Source organism: Dasypus novemcinctus, chromosome 21, assembly GCF_030445035.2.
Source record: "Dasypus novemcinctus isolate mDasNov1 chromosome 21, mDasNov1.1.hap2, whole genome shotgun sequence".
Lineage (NCBI taxonomy): Eukaryota > Metazoa > Chordata > Mammalia > Cingulata > Dasypodidae > Dasypus > Dasypus novemcinctus.
The window spans coordinates 24324832-24340875 of NC_080693.1; the positions used below are offsets into that span (position 1 = coordinate 24324832).

The 16044-nt window shown below is 43.6% G+C and overlaps 1 protein-coding gene across 7 annotated transcripts in view; it reads left to right on the forward strand.

Annotated features, from left to right (window-relative positions):
• The window catches only part of MYH10 (myosin heavy chain 10), a 153824-nt gene that overhangs the window by 33189 nt on the left and 104591 nt on the right, over window positions 1–16044 (forward strand). For all 7 annotated transcript variants that reach the window (XM_058283502.2, XM_058283501.1, XM_058283500.2 and 4 more), the window contains exon 4: window positions 2411–2438. In XM_058283502.2, the coding sequence (XP_058139485.1) occupies window positions 2411–2438 (28 nt within the window). The remainder of the gene's footprint in view (window positions 1–2410; window positions 2439–16044) is intronic.

Consider the following 16044-nt stretch of genomic DNA (forward strand, 5'->3'; position numbering starts at 1 on the left):
AAAATCGATCTTAGCTTAGCTCATCAAGCAGGCACTGGTTCACAGCGCATGCCGCTTTCTCTTCTTTTTCACCAGGAGGTCATAAGAATTGAACTCCTGTCCTCCCATATGGTAGGCGGTGGCTTTATCACTTGAGCTACATCCGCTGCCTTCTAGTTGCATTTTGAAAGTAAAAAAATTTCCCCATAAATATCACTCCCAGGCTGTGGCTGGACATCGATAGACTTTTAGAGTATCAAGGTCATGGGAAGCTGTTAGGTTACTGAAGTTGGGCCTTGAGGGATGAGTAGGGTTCAGTGAGGCAGAGGGAGCAAGTTGCAGAGAATCTGGGCGTCTGCCAAGCTCATCCCCCTTCTTGTATCACGAAGAAACCGAGGCTCAAGGTTGGCACAAGATCTGACAAATAACAAGAGTACACGGGCCTGCCTGGAAGAGCTTTTTGTTTTCTGGGTGTTTTGTTTTGTGTTTGGAGAAGCAGGAGCCGTGAAGCACGGAACAGATTTCAAGGGCAGATTGTGGTTGTGTAGGTCTCAAATTTCAGGTGACAATAACGGCATGTAGAGGTGAAGGAAGGAAGAGTCTAACAAGGCCTTTGGCATTCTGAATGAAACTAGGAGCAATTTAATTTTGTTTTTGGTTTTGTGTTTTGATTTCTTTAATGTATAAACCCTTTCAGAAAAGCCATTTATAAAAACCTTGGTGTAGTGGAGTTCTATAGGAATTGCTCAGACCAGGAGAAATCAGGAGTCATAGTAAGTGTGAATAAGCAAGGACTTGGTAAAATCATCGGGCTTTACAGGTGAAGAACCGAGACCAGCAAAGAATAAATCCTTCCTCTCTAGCTCCATAGGCAGTTTGTGGCAGAGCTGGAAGCAGAACTGCCATTGCCGTGCCCAGCACTGGACTTTCTCAGCATTTCTGTGTCAAGGCTGACTGGTTAAGGTGGACCAACACTGGACGTAGAGAGACAAGAAAGTCTCTGACCTCTTGCTATGCACTCCAGGGGACAGTCAGTTACAATATCATTGAATTCAGAACGGTTAAAAGAAGCAAACCTTGAGGAACCTTAGGGAGGTTTCCCCAGGGGAGATGAAGCTGAGCTGAGTTCAGGAGGATGCATCGGAGACCCCCGAGTGGAGAGGAGCTTGGAGGGCTTGTGGGAAGAAAGGGTGTGGCTGAGCAGAGGCAGGCAGCAACTGTGTCCTCGGGGTGTTGCCTGCGGCAGCCAGAAGGAAGGATAACTCAGTGGTTAGGAACTGTTAAGAATGGGTTTAGGCTTGAGGCACAGGACAGTACTGTGCTCTTTCTGTAACTCAGTTTATACTTTGAATGTTTAGATGGATTTGTTCAATAATTTTGTGTAGAAAGAGTGCCTTGGTGAATGGATTACTGCTTCCTCTTCGATGACAGTTACCTGTGCCCGAGATCCTCCTTGGGCACCAGGTGGCGTCCACTGGAAGAAAAGCCGGCACGGCACGGGGAAGGGCAGGCACGCTCCCTGGGCCACGCCCTGTGCCCACGCTTGCTCCGGAAGCAGCGCCCACCTTGCATGGAGGTGCTGGAGGCAGCCAGGCCCGGGCTCCCATCCCAGGGCCGCTGTAGCTGTGGGTCTTGAGGATTGCCTAACCTCCCTGAGGAGCATTTTCTCATCTTTGAAGTAGGAATGATTATACTAGTAAGTGAGCAGAAATCACGTCCTACACCGGTCATTTTGCCCGTGGGACAGGTGGGTTTGAATTTCACCTTTTCAATTGAAAATTTTCATTTGGAAAATTTGTCGGAGTACTTCAGTCATTAATCACTATTTAAAATCATGTTCAATTTCATTTGTTGTACCTCCTTTTGTTATTTTTCGTATGTACAACATTTTGACTTGAGATTGTGGTTATCCTTCAACCTTTGTCTCCACTGTGTTTGATACTTTTTATTTTTCTATTAAGATCAAATTAATAATGGTGCCTCTCTGGTTGAAGCCATCCTGAAAGGTAATGGTTTCCAAACCAGGCTGTGCATCAGAATTACCTGGGGAGCATTTTTAGAAAGAGAGTTCACTAGTCCCTGCCCCCTGAAGGAAGGATTTAGTCAGTGAGGGTGGGGCGCCAATAAGTATTTTTTTTATAAAACTTCCCATTTGAATTTGATATGTTGTAGGATTTGAGAATCAAAGCTGATTAGGTGTATTAAAGTCAGATAGGCAAACGATGTTTGGGATAAGACTGGTTATTTTTATTTTTCCCCAGAGAATCTGGCATAATAGAGTTAATGATTGAACTTGAGTAGATTTGAGGCTATATAACAGGATTGGGAGGCGTAACTTTTCTTGAGAGAAGTAGCATTACTAACAACTTTATTGTGTCATATATTTAAAAACCAGCCAAATAGTCATGTTTTGTTTTGTTTTGTTTTATAGATCGTGAGGACCAGTCGATTCTTTGCACGTAAGTAAATGTTGAATGTTCAGAATTGTTTCGTTTCTTTTGGAAAGTAAGGCAGTTATTTTTTGGAGGGGCGGGGAAGGAGAGCAGTAATTTTTAAGATATAAATCTTGGCAGTTATCATATTAAGACTAAGATGATAAAAATTATGTTGCTTCTGTTTGGTTATCAAACCTGACTTTTTCACATGCTTCATAATGTTGGTTTGTGAAACTAAGGTCTTTAGTTTGTATCTTTAACTCTTGGCCTGCTGGACATTTCAGTATTTTCTTACTTAACTTACCCAATAAACATTTATTGATTGACTCTCACATGCCTGATGTACCATGTGCTAAATACTTGTAATTCACAATTGAACAAAACAATATCTGTGATAGGATTTGGTTGGATATGCACCTGAGCAGGATCTTTTTGGCAGCATTGTAAGCAGTGGCTTTGAGGGAGAGTTGGAGCAGGAAGACCTGATAGGAGTTTAATCAGTTAATCAGGCAAGGAGGAGTAAAGGATAATCAGCACAGGTGGCTGATTGGAGTATCTCGACACAGCAGCATGGGTGGAGGAACAGGTTTGGAGTGGAAGATAATGAGTTTGGTTCAGGACATGTTGAGTTTGAGGTGCCTGTGGCTCATCCAAGTGGAGCTATTGGATATGGAGCTCAGGAGTGCAGATTTGAGGGGCCACCAGCATGGATGGTGAAGAAGCCATGAGAGTGCCTTGGAAGACAGTGCGGAGAAGGCAGAGTGGGAAGTCCCGAGGACCGCCAGCATCTAAGGGTTAGGCAGAGGAGGAGGAGCCCGCAAAGAAGATCCACGAAAGGCATGCGTTGATACAGCAGCCAAGGGGGGATAGGCATTTCAAGAAAGAAAATGATGAGTATATCCAACTACTATTGAAATAAGTGAGCTATAGGAAACACGCCCACTGGATTTAGCAGTAGGACAGTGGCAGTGGACTGGGGGGAAGCAAAGCAAGGTTTCAGCTGGCTGAGGAAAGAAGGGCAGGCAAAAAAAGTAAACAAGTAAAGAGGCTGATAGGGTAGTGGTAAGAGATCAACAGACTTTTTGTTGTTAATTGGTATTTTTTAAGTGGGAGCAATGAAAGGCTGATGAGGTAGACAGTATTATAGGAATGGTTGGAGGTGCGGGCAGCAGGAAGGGAAGGAGAGAAATGGAGCAAGAAAGGCGATGAGGTCCAGAGCACAGGAGTTGGGTGCCCGGGCGGGTGAGGATGTGGGGAAGAGGCCAGTCTTCTGTAATGCCAGGGTCAAGGAGGCAGGTAGGTGCTGAGGCGGATACGTTGGAGTGGGAGGCTGGGAATTGAGGAAGTTCTTATCAAATGGTTTTTATTTTCCGTATCAAATTTGGTTATTTAATAAGGAAGAAGAGTAGCAGGATAGGAGGTTTGAGGAAAGGAGAATTAGAAATAGTTGGCACTCGATGAGCCACACAGAAACTCAGTGGCTTAAAACAGCATGTTTCTGCAGGTTTCCCAGCGGTTGGGTTAGGACCAGCTGTGCGGTTCTGCTGATCGGGGCCAGCCCCAGCGCATCTCGGCTCAGGCTCACTCGCACCTGTGCAGTGAGCTGCTGGGTGGGCTGGGGCTGGCTGACTGTTGGATTGGCTGGTGCTTTGGTTCTCCTCCACATGGCCTGCCATTCTCCAGCAGGCTAGCCCTGGCTTTTTAACACGGTGGCAGGTTTCTAAGGGCAGCAAGAGGGCAAACGCCAAGATTTTGAAGCATTGTTCAAATTTCTGCATATGTCTCCTTTGATGCTGTTCCATACCCAAGCAAAACCCATGGCTAAGAGCAAAGTCAGTGTGGGAGGCACTGCCAATGAGGTAGATACAGTGAGGTGTGAAACAACTGGGGCTGTTACTGCAGTCGGTCCACCACAAGGGTGTTAGAATGGAGAAGGTAGAACAATGGCTGGCTTTGCAGTGTGCAAATGGGGCAAGAGAATTGAAGGATGTGTTAACATAAGCTGTGTCATGATGGACCATCAGCTATAAACAAAGAGAGGAAGGATGCTGCAGTCAGCTCACAATAGGTTGGCCTGAAGGGAAGGCAATGTACCTAACTTTACAAAATAAAAGGTTAGAGAGAGACCCAAGAGAAGAGATAAAGATTGGATCAGGGAACTCAAAGCTTTTGGAACTGAGAGCCTGGACCCTAGTTTCCACCTTGTATTTATTGGAAACTACCAAGCAGCTGTTTGCTATTAGAACTGCAACATCATCTACAATAATAGAGAACAACTGCAACATCTACAATAGAACAGGTGTAACATTTACAATAAGGAACAGGTAAGCCAGTTTCCCTCAACAGAAGGAATTGATCGGAGAAAGTAGAAGGGCCAAAGAACTGGAGGTCTTGATGAAGTAAACAGAAAATCTTGGGGGTTGGAGTGTGAGAGCAGGAAAAGTGGGCAGTTGTATTCAAAGATGATACGTGATAGGACCTAGGTGAGGTGTAACCACAGGAGTGGGTAGCTGGAGAGGTCATTGGAGATGAGGAAGGAAAGAGCCGAGAGCCCCGGGCTTGGCATGTGCCATTCACAGGAGGAGAGGAGCGGCCAGGGGACTGCAGGTCAGTGGTGGCCACTGAGAGCGTCCTTCATAAAACAAAGTGATTTCATCTACAGGGGGATCCTTGGTTCTGACAAATATCCTTCCTACCCTTTTAGAATAAAAAGTGCTTTCCTTCTTGAAGTAAGAGTGGAGGTTTTCGTTTGTTTTTAATGTCCTTACCAGGCAAAATAAATCCAACTGTCAGAACCACTGCTTTCTGTGGCACAGAGAAGAGGGGGCGAGGCTGGTCACAGAGGCTCAGACTTCACCAGGAAGCAGCTCTTGTAAGAGGGTATAGAAACAGCGTCGTGGAGGGAGAAGGGTGTTGCTGACTTGCTTCCTGACGTGTGGGTGTTTGCTGCGTAGGGTAGAGGGCTGCCCGGGGGACAGCGGGGATCTCTGGAGGCCAGCAGGAGGAGGATATGTTCTGAGAAGAGGCTGAGGAGGCAGGTGGCGTTGCTTACCGCAGAGTCAGGGTTTCAGAGGGTTCAGAGTAAATGTTCGTGGGGAGCAGAAAATAATGGAGTTTGGGATCAGGACAAAGAAAGCACAGTGTGGGAAGGGAGTGTGAGAATGGCAAGGGGACCAGAGGAACTGCGTTTGGGGCCATGAGCAAGGAGGACGGGCGTGAAGCTGAGGATTTCCCCGAGCGAGCGTCTCTGTCCCCTCCATCCCCTGCTGGTGCAGAAGGAAGTCATCAGCCTTGGCCAGGACTTGTTCCGCTTCCAGACGGCTCCTGGCTCTGGCACGCGGGCAGCCAGGTTAGTTTCTAGGCTCTCGCACGTGTCGTTAAGAATGGACTACCGTATTATCTGAGTGGGCCCAGTTAGTCACAAGGGTCCTTCAAAGTGGAAGCGGGCGAAGTGACTAGGGAAGATCCTAGTGATGCGCTATGAGCAAAAAGCCTGCTGCTCATGGCTTTGAAGGTGGAAGGTGGGGCCATGAGTCAAGGAATCTGGAAAAGACAAGGAAACAGATTATCCCCTAGAGCCTCCAGAGGGGAATGAGTCTTGCTGACCCCTTGATTTTAACCCAGTGAGAAGGGGTCAGACTTCTAATTTACAGAACTAAGATAATAAATCTGTATTGCTTTAAGCCATTAAAAAAAAAAGGATGGATTGCCAGATGGACAAGGGCTGCGGAACCTTCCAGGCATAGCGGACAGAAGGTGAGAAATGATATCAGCCAATTTACAAATCATTTGGGATTAATGGAGCATTAGGCTTAAAGCAGAGAACAAATGTTAGTTTAACCCCAACGAGTTTAAAAGTAACCTTTATTCCTATACAACAGGATGTATCTCCCAATTTCCTTTTTTCTGTCAACAGCAGTACGTTTCTCAGGACTCAAGGCTTAATGTCTTTTATAGCCTGCTTTGAGCGCCACCTTTTTCATACTCCAGTTTCTAATTAGACACCTTGTGCTGATGCTCCTCTCTACCTTGTCCTCGCAGGCTCATCACCCAGTATCTGGCCCATTTTAATGACTTTTATTTAGCTGACCTCCTTGCCTTTAGCCTTTTCCTCCTGGCAGGAAATAAGCCCAATTTGAATCCCACCAATACAAGTTCCAAGGTACATCCATTGTTATATAGACGGACATGAACTGCTTTTGACTCATCCCCTCAGAACCTGACATAGTGTTCCCACTGCAAGACTTAGAAATGAGCGCAGTTTCCCACACAAATGGCTTAATTAGGCACCAAGAAAGCATGGGCTAAAGTACAGACTAGGGAATTTTTGGAAACTAATTTACAGTATTGTATATGTCCTCAAAGGGTAACTGTAGAAATTATCCAAAACCTTTCTGGTACCCTTTTTAAAAGACTTTTTTTTTTTTTTTTAAAGATTATTTATTTCTTCCTCCCTCCCCCTCCAGCTGTCTGCTCTCTGTGTCCATTCACTGTGTGCTCCTCCGTGTCCGCCTATATTCCCGCCAGCGACTCCTGGAATCTCGTTTTGTTGCGTTATCTTGCTGCATCAGCTCTCCGCGTGTGCAGCACCACTCCTGAGCAGGCTGCCCTCGCCTCACACTGGGCGACTCTCCTTATGGGGCGCACTCCCTGCGTGCAGGGCTCCCCCATGCAGGGGACACCCCTGCATGGCACTCTTTGCACTCTGCACGCATCAGCACTGCACATGGGCCAGCTCCATACGGGTCAGGAGGCCCAGGATTTGAACCCCGGACCTCCCACGTGGTAGGTGGACGCCCCGTCCGTTGGGCCAAGTCCGCCTTCCTTAAAAGATATTTTATGATTAAACTTCTCAAACCTACACAAAAATGGAGGAAACAAGGCATAAGCCCCATGTACTCACACCCAGATTCAGTTTTAGAAATTTTGCCACATTTTCTTTGTCTGTCATAATTTCCCTTTTTTTAACCTTTGCTGATGCATTCTCAAGTTTTTATTTTTAAAAGTTTCAAACCTACTGAAGAGTTGGAAGAATGGTAAAGTCATTATACCATTCATCCGAATCTGTCAATTTTCACAACACACACAACACTTTCTTTCTGTTGTGCAAGTAAGTTGCAGACATCATGACTCTCGACCCCTGAATACTTGAGGTGTCACGCTAAGATTAGCATTGATTGAGTAGTATCATCTAATAGAGTCTATATTCAAGTTTTGGTAATTTTTTAAAATCCATGGTCCTGTGAAGGTTCACTCTCTTCAACTCAATTCTTTATTCTAAAGTAGTCCTCTCTCCCTTACTTATTTTTTATGACACTGGCTTGTATTCCTCAAGAGCCAGTTAACTAGAACTTGCTCTGCAGTTGTCTTTTAAAAATTGAATTATCAGTTACTAGAATAACGGCACAATGAGAATTTAGGCATTGGAGCTGAAAGGAGCGCATCGCTGCACACCACCTGCTCCTCAGCTGCCTGTGGTCTGTCTGCAGCCTGGGGCCGGTGCGGCGGTTTCCCTGGACCCCCCCAGCAGGAGCCTGGTGGAGGGCCCGCGGCCCCCTCCCTCTGCTTCCCTTAACTCCCGCCTCAGTTTGTCAACCTTTTTTTTCTTTCTCTCCCCTTCCCTCCCCCTTCCACCCCTGCCCCAGTTGTCAGTTGCTGTTCTCTGTGTCTATTTGCTGCATCTTGTTTCTTTGTCCGCTTCTGTTGTTGTCAGCGGCACGGGAATCTGTATTTCTTTTTGTTGCGTCATCTTGTTGTGTCAGCTCTCCGTGTGTGTGGTGCCATTCCTGGGCAGGCTGCACTTTCTTTCCTGCTGGATGGCTCTCCTTACGGGGCACACTCCTTGCTTGTGGGGCTCCCCTACACCAGGAACATGCCTGCATGGCAGGGCACTCCTTGTGCGCATCAGCAGTGCGCATGGGTCAGCTCCACATGGTCAGGAAGCCCGGGGTTTGAACCGCGGACCTCCCATGTGGTAGACGGACACCCTACCCATTGGGCCAAGTCCACTTGCCTGTCAACCATTTTTGATAAGGACTTTTTAGCATGTCTGGACGTAGGACACTCTTGGGGATGGAATTGACAGCTACTTGACAGAACAAAAGCCCAGCAGGCCATAGTGGACCTTTGTCACTGAAGGTGACCATTTGCAGACACTAGTTCTCGTAACTAGATGGTCAGCCGTTTAGACCGATGCCCCGTCGTCGGTTCCTAGGCTTGGGTGTATGAGGTAAGTCTTCGCAGGCCGGCTTCTCTCCTCGGGCACAGAGCCTGCCCTCTGAGCAGCAGTCTTCCAGTATCATGTTTGTGTTGTTTTGTTTTATTTGTTTCTTTTTTTGAATTGTTCATTTTCCCCAAAATTTTATTGTGATATTTTCAAATATAAAGCAAAGTTGAAAGAATTGTAAAGTCCTGTCCACCACATAGCTTCTACCAATAATATTCTAATATCCTCTCTTTATCGGATCTATTGATCTGTTCGTTCCTCTGTCCATCCATCATATCCATCTAATTGGTGCATTCCAAGGTAAGCAGTCAGTATCAATTTACTTGGTAACTTCTAAATACTTGAGCATACATATCACGAACCAAAATCTACTCTGTGTTACAGATTTTCTTTTGAGGTTAAATTTTCATACAAAGAGATCCCAAACCCCTATGAAGATAGAGAACGTTACCAGAAAGTTCTTATGTGTCTCCTCTCGGTAAATCTCCACCCCCACACCAACTCCTTTCATCTGAGCCATATTTTCTTAATTCTTAGATATCAATAATAAAGATATTTAATACCAGCTTTTTATGGGGGGAGGAGAACAATTGTACTAAATATTCATATCCATTATAGACTACGTTGTGATTTCAGAAATAGTAGAATGTGGGAAGCGGACTTGGCCCAGTGGTTAGGGCGTCCGTCTACCACATGGGAGGTCCGCGGTTCACATCCCGGGCCTCCTTGACCCGTGTGGAACTGGCCCATGCGCAGTGCTAATGTGCGCAAAGAGTGCACCCTCTAAGGAGAGCCGCCCAGTGCAAAAGAAAGTGCAGCCTGCCCAGGAATGGTGCCGCACACATGGAGAGCTGACACAACAAGATGATGCAACCAAAAGAAACACAGATTCCTGGTGCCACTGATAAGGATGGAAGCAGTCACAGAAGAACAAACAACAAATGGACACAGAGAACAGAAAGGGGGGGGGAGGAGAGAAATGAATAAAAAATAAATCTTTTAAAAAAAAAAGAAATACTAAAATGTGAAACAGTGTATCCTAGATTTAAGAAAATAGGCGTATTCAGCAGTACCAAATAAATTACCCCAAGAGCATATTGCCAGCGTCTTATTACATTTAATACTGACAATTAAGCTAAGTAAGTTTTCTCAGAATAACTCTTTAGTCAATTTTTTTTTTTTACATTATAAGTACATTTTTAAATTATGATAACATACATATCATAAAATTTGCCATTCTAGCCATTTTTAACTATATAATTCAGTGGCATTTTACAATGTAGTGCTACCATCACTATTTCTTTTTTTTTTATCACTATTTCATTACTGAAGCTTTCTATCACCCCAAATAGAAAATCTTTACCCTTTAAGCAATAACTCCTATTTTCCTTTCTCCTAGTCCTAATCCACTTTTGTATTGGAATTTGCTTATTCTAGATATTTCATATAAGTGGAGTCATAAAATATTCTTTTGTTTTTAGCCTATTTTACTCAGAATAATATTTTTAAGATTCATTCATGTTGTAGCATATTTCAGAACTTCATTTATTTTTTTGGCTGAAAGTATTCCATTATATGAATGTATTACATTTTGTTAATTCATCTGTTGATGGACACTTGACTTCTACCTTTCGGCAACTGTGACTAATGCTGCTGTAAACTTGTATTGCAAGTATCTGAGTCCCTGCTTTCAGTTCTTTGGGGTATATACCTAAGAGTGGAATTGCTGGGTCATATGGTAATTCTATGTTTTAATTTTTGCCAAGCTGTTTTCAATAGCAGCTGCATGCTCACATTAAATATTTTCTCTGTTTAATAATAACCGCCTGTGTGGGTATGAAATGATAGATAGCTCATTGGGTTTCAGTGTTTTGGGTTTTTTTTTTTAAGATTTGTTTTTTATTTATTCCCCTCCCCCCCACTGTTGTCTGCTGTGTCCATTCACTATGTTCAACTGTGTCTGCTTGCATTTTTGTCAGTGGCACCAGGAATCTGTGTCTCTCTTGGTTGCGTCATTTTGCTGTGTCAGTTCTGTGTGTGTGCAGCGCCACTCCTTGGCAGGCTGCACTTTTCTAATGCAGGGCGGTTCTCCTTGCAGGGGTGCACTCCTTGTGTGTGGGGCTCCCCTATGCAGGGGACACCCCTCCGTGGCACGGCACTCCTTGTGCACATCAGCACTGTGTGTGGGCAGCTCCACATGGGTCAGGAGGTCCTGGGTTTGAACCCTGGACCTCCCATATGGTAGACGGACGCTTTATCAGTTGAGCCAAATCCGCTTCCCTTTGTTGTTTTTTTTTTGAGAAGTCGTGAGTTTATGAAACAATCATGCATACCATACAGAATTCCCTTATATTGCCCTACCACCACCACCGTACATTTTTGTGACACATTTCTTACAATTTATCAAAGATCATTGCCATAATATTACTATCTATAGCCCATAGCTTATATTTGGTATACTATTCCCATAAACCATCCTATTATTAATACTATTGCATTTTTCATTATAGTTCATGAAAGAAAATTCTCATATTTGTACTGTTAACCATAGTCCATCATTCACCATGGGGTTCACTGTATTACATGGTCCTCTGCCCTGTCTGTTCCATCCTAAGTACCCTCAGTGGCTCTCAGTTTCATCACAGAGATGTGCTGTTATCAGCTCAGTTCATTGCAGAATGTTTTCATTACTCCAAAAGGGAAAATCCTATATTTAGTCAATTTTATTTGTTATTTTATATTAAGTACCAGTGTTTACAGTAGTGTCACATAAAGGAAATACGGTTTGAAGCAGTGTGGTTTTTTAAATCATACTTTAGTTAGATAGCTTTTCTTTATGCTTTACTTTTTTAGTCCCTTCCTCTCTGATACATTTTTCCCCTAATAGATGAGCTTGTCACTTACAGCCTGGCCTCCTCCAACACTCTTTGAGCTCACACTCACTGATGAGAAGCCCTTTGCTGAAATGTTATTTCTTCTGGTGTCCAGTCAAGTTCTTTGGTGAAGGCACTCAAGGTGTCCTTCGTATTGAGACAGCTACACTCCACATAATTAGAACTAAAATCTTGTAACAGTGTCATCTTTAGGTTGACCTTCCTCCAAGTTAGAATTAAAATTCACAAGACACCATTGGGAAAGAAATTACCCTGTGCCCCAGTCCCCTTTTTCTAAGAATAATGTTTGCATTTTATGACTCCCTTGCTGCTTGACCAAGCTGGTTAATCCAAACTTCTCTCCTCTTAAGTACATTTGAGTGCACTGCAGCAGTTGTAAAACAATGGTTGCTTCACATCAGTCTTCCTTCAAGATGTGACAACAGATGTTTTGGAAAGGGATTTTATCTGTCATAGACATATTTGCATTAAACTGTCATGGCCAAGCCAGCCTGGATTTAAAATAGTTGATTCCTGCCGTGAGTAGCATATCTTAAAAGTTTTAAGGTCACTAAATCTGTGGAGTTGATTAAATAGTTAAGGCAGCTGTAGTGTAGTTGAAAGACTTTGTGTTGTCTGAACACTGGTCTTCCCTCTTGTCCCAGCCTTGCTGAGAACCAGCGCCACAGCCCTGGGGGGGCCAGTCAGCCTCTCTAGACTGCGTGCAGTGTGCTTTCCTAATGACTGGTTTGTTTTCGAGGTCCTCAAGTCTTAAAACAGGGAAATTTTAGATTGGTATAGCTGTGTCTCACGTTTAATGACAGGTATATTCTGGGAGGGGGGTGCGGGGAGAATTAGCTTGGAAATAGAAGTTTAAAATGTTCATGGCAAATATACTAGGAAAGGGAACTAACACCTTGCAAATGTTATCTCCATTAATTTTTGCAACCTCCCTGTTATCCCCGGATGCATATCACATTACCCAAGGTGTATTCGTGTGTTAGAAGGAAACAAGGACTTTAGCCTATTTTGATCAAAGAATCTGTGCCCTTCCTAGTAAGCTGCTTTTGAAACTATAGGAAATCATCTGCTAAGGTTATAAATATATATATTACAAATGTAGTGATATTATATTTTATGTATGTGTTCTTTTTCAAATTGAGGTTATCCAAAGCAAGAACTTCAGGTAAAGAGTGTTTTTGAAGCTAGATTGTTTTCAATGTTAGAAATATCCAGAGAGAATGAAAACAAAACCAGTAATGATCTGGAAAGGGATTTCTTAGTGGGGCAGTCCCCATGGTGCAGAGAGATTCAGAGGAAGATCCCAGAATTGGTCAGGCATTTTAATGCAAATCATTGCTTCTGCTTCTTATGACTATTGTTTTATGTTTGATTGCACATCCCTTTGATAATGGAGTGAGATCTGTAGACCGCTAGAAAATGCAAATACTCTCAGGTTAAAAACTCCCCATCTTTTGTATTAGCAGGTACAGAGCACCCCTAACCAAAGACTGCTTGCTTGGTTCTGGTGATAACTTGGTAACTTCTACCACTGTCAGTTCGGTGGTTTCTTTTCCAAAAGAGCATAATGATAGGACTGTGGTCCTATCGTAGACCAGCAATGAAACAATCAGCCACTTTAGTGTTAAATTCCCTTTTATGGTTAGGATTTTTAATTTTTCAATTTTTAATTTTTTGGTGGAAATGAGGTCAGATTCCCTGTGTCCTCCTGACTGTTTTAGGGCTTGGCTTGTTCATCTCTCTGAGGTTTCTCCTGATTTAATTTTCTTCCAGCAAATTTGCGGAGCTTTCCTTTGGTTCTGGCTCCTTGTTTCTAGGTCTATTCTTATCTGGGACAGATGTGCCATTCTTGTCTTCTCAAACAGGTGATTCTGCCCCTCCTTCAAATTGTGGTCATGGATATGTTTTACCTCTGTAAACAGCACCATCCCCAGTCCTCGTAGCTCCTAGTGCTCCTGCCAGTCACTGTGAGCCCCTTGGCCAGCTACAGGGCTCCGCTCTTTGCGGGCATTGTCCCAGTCCTAACGAGGTGCCTTCTCTCATCTTAGAGCCAGCAGACTGAGGCTCGCCAAGCTGCCTAACTTGCCCAAAGCCCCATAGCTGGGCAGTGGTAGACACGGTTTGAATCTAGGTAGGTAATTTTGACTGCACTCTACCTTCTTAACCACTGTGCTGACACCAGAGATTCAAAAAGTAATTCAGTCGGGAGCAAGACTGGATAATGTTTATTGAATGCTAATTATGTGCTTCAGGGGGATTGTGTTTTCCCTTTCAACTACCCTACACATTAGAAGCTGTAACCTGCATCTCCCTGATGCGCAGCAGTAAGTCTATGGAATATATCTAGCTTTGAAGCAGTGTCTTCTCTAGCAAAGTTACTGTAGACCTGGAATATGTAGACTGTCACATACGTCATAAAGAATTGTTGAAGTGCAGCCACTGCATGACAGGCAGGGGAAAAAATGTGCCAAGAACACTGAAGCATGTCCAGTGAGAGGAGTTCTCAGGAAACCACAGAGGCAGACTAAGCTGAAAAGTAACAATCCTGAGTATTTTCTAGACAAGTCATCAGTCTAAAGGAGAGACTCATTCCTTAGCATGATAAAAAAAATTATCTCTTTGAAACCAATAGCCAATATAATGGTTACTACTGAAACACTAAGTAAAGCTAAGAGAAAACTCCTTTCAGAGCTATTAAGAAATTGCACTTGAATGTAATCCAGATGCTTTGCCGTGACCTCCAGGGAACGTGGCGTCCAGTCACCACCCACTTCATCAGCCATATCTCTTGCCATACTCTCCCTCACTCATTGTTTACCTCGCGTCCTACCACAGTGGCCTGTCCTTCCTGGAATATGCCAGTCTCTTTTCTGCTCCAGGGCCTTTGTACTTGGCTTTTCCTCGTCCAGCCCTTGCTTACCTTTCAGGAAGCTTTTCCCTGACTACCACGTCGAAAGGAGGTTGTCCTTCCCTGCCCTGGCTTTTACTGTTCTTCTCATTTCCTGCATAACATTCTCCACACCCTGTATCCATCTTACTTGTTTTTCCCTCCCAAGCTTAAGCCCCACAGGCTTTGGTCACAGCTATATTTCATGCACTTTCAAGAAGGCCTGGGAAGTGGACTTGGCCCAGTGGTTAGGGCGTCCGTCTACCGCATGGGAGGTCTGCGGTTCAAACCCTGGGCCTCCTTGACCCGTGTGGAGCTGGCCCATGCGCAGTGCTGATGTGCGCAAGGAGTGCCCTGCCACACAGGGGTGTCCCCCACGTAGGGGAGCCCCACGCGCAAGGAGTGCGCCCCCCATAAGGAGAGCCGCCCAGCGCGAAAGAAAGTGCAGCCTGCCCAGGAATGGCACCACACACACAGAGAACTGACACAGCAAGATGATGCAGGAAAAAGAGACACAGATTCCCATGCCACTGACAACAACAGAAACAGACAAAGAACAACACGCAGCAAAATGGACGCAGAACAGACAACTGATGGGGGGAGGAGAGAGAAATTAAAAAAAAAAAAAGACCTGACACATATAAGTTGGTTTATAAGTATTTTTTTGAGTGGATAAATGAATGAATGTATGAATGAGTCAATGAATGAATGGGAAATCATTACTTTATCTGTGAGCCAGTGATAAACATAACAGGAATGAAAGACATCACATTCTTAACAGGAACAAAAATATAAAAAGGAACCTGGGAATAAATTTAACAAAAAACTCAGAACTTACATGCTTTCTTTTATAAAACAAGTATTTATTGTGCATATACTACACTAGGGGTTATGATTTCAAAGATAAATAAGGTGAATATGGTCCTTATCTATGTTGAACTTAGAAATAAAAAAGCAAAATGTATCTGAAAGACACAGGGACGAAGACAACTTTACTCCTAAAAATAGCTTGGACATTGATGCCATTTAACTAAAAACCTCCCTGTGGTGTTTTTATTTGGGACTTGAGGGATGCAGAGAGGTGGCACAACACAATTATTTGAAGTTTATCTGAAAAAAGTAAACCTCAGAGACCAGATGAATTTTCTTTTTTTTTCAGTAAGAGGAGCAATGATGAGTGCTCTGGTTAGTCATATTTCAAAACTATTGTATATATGGTACTGGGACCGGGATAGACTTAACCATCTAGAAATAGAGCCATGGGCATAAGAATTAAGTAGAAGAAAGAGATTGTTTCTAATCACTGGGCAGTGAATGGCTTTGTCCATTGATATTGGGACATGGGCTTATGCATTTTGAGAAGAAATTAGATGAAATTCTTACCTCAAACCATAAGTTGTTTTTTTAGACCAATTAAATATTTTAATTGTAAAAAAGTAAAACCATAAAAGTTCCAGAAGAAAATATAGATGAGTTTAATACTATAGATGAAAATAAAGAGTAAAGATGCATATGGTTTTAGTGCAGGAAAGGCCTTTTTAAGCATGGAATATAGGCAGAAACCTTTAAATAAAAATTTTGGATGGCAGAACAACTAAACGGAATATTTTTAATACAGCGATG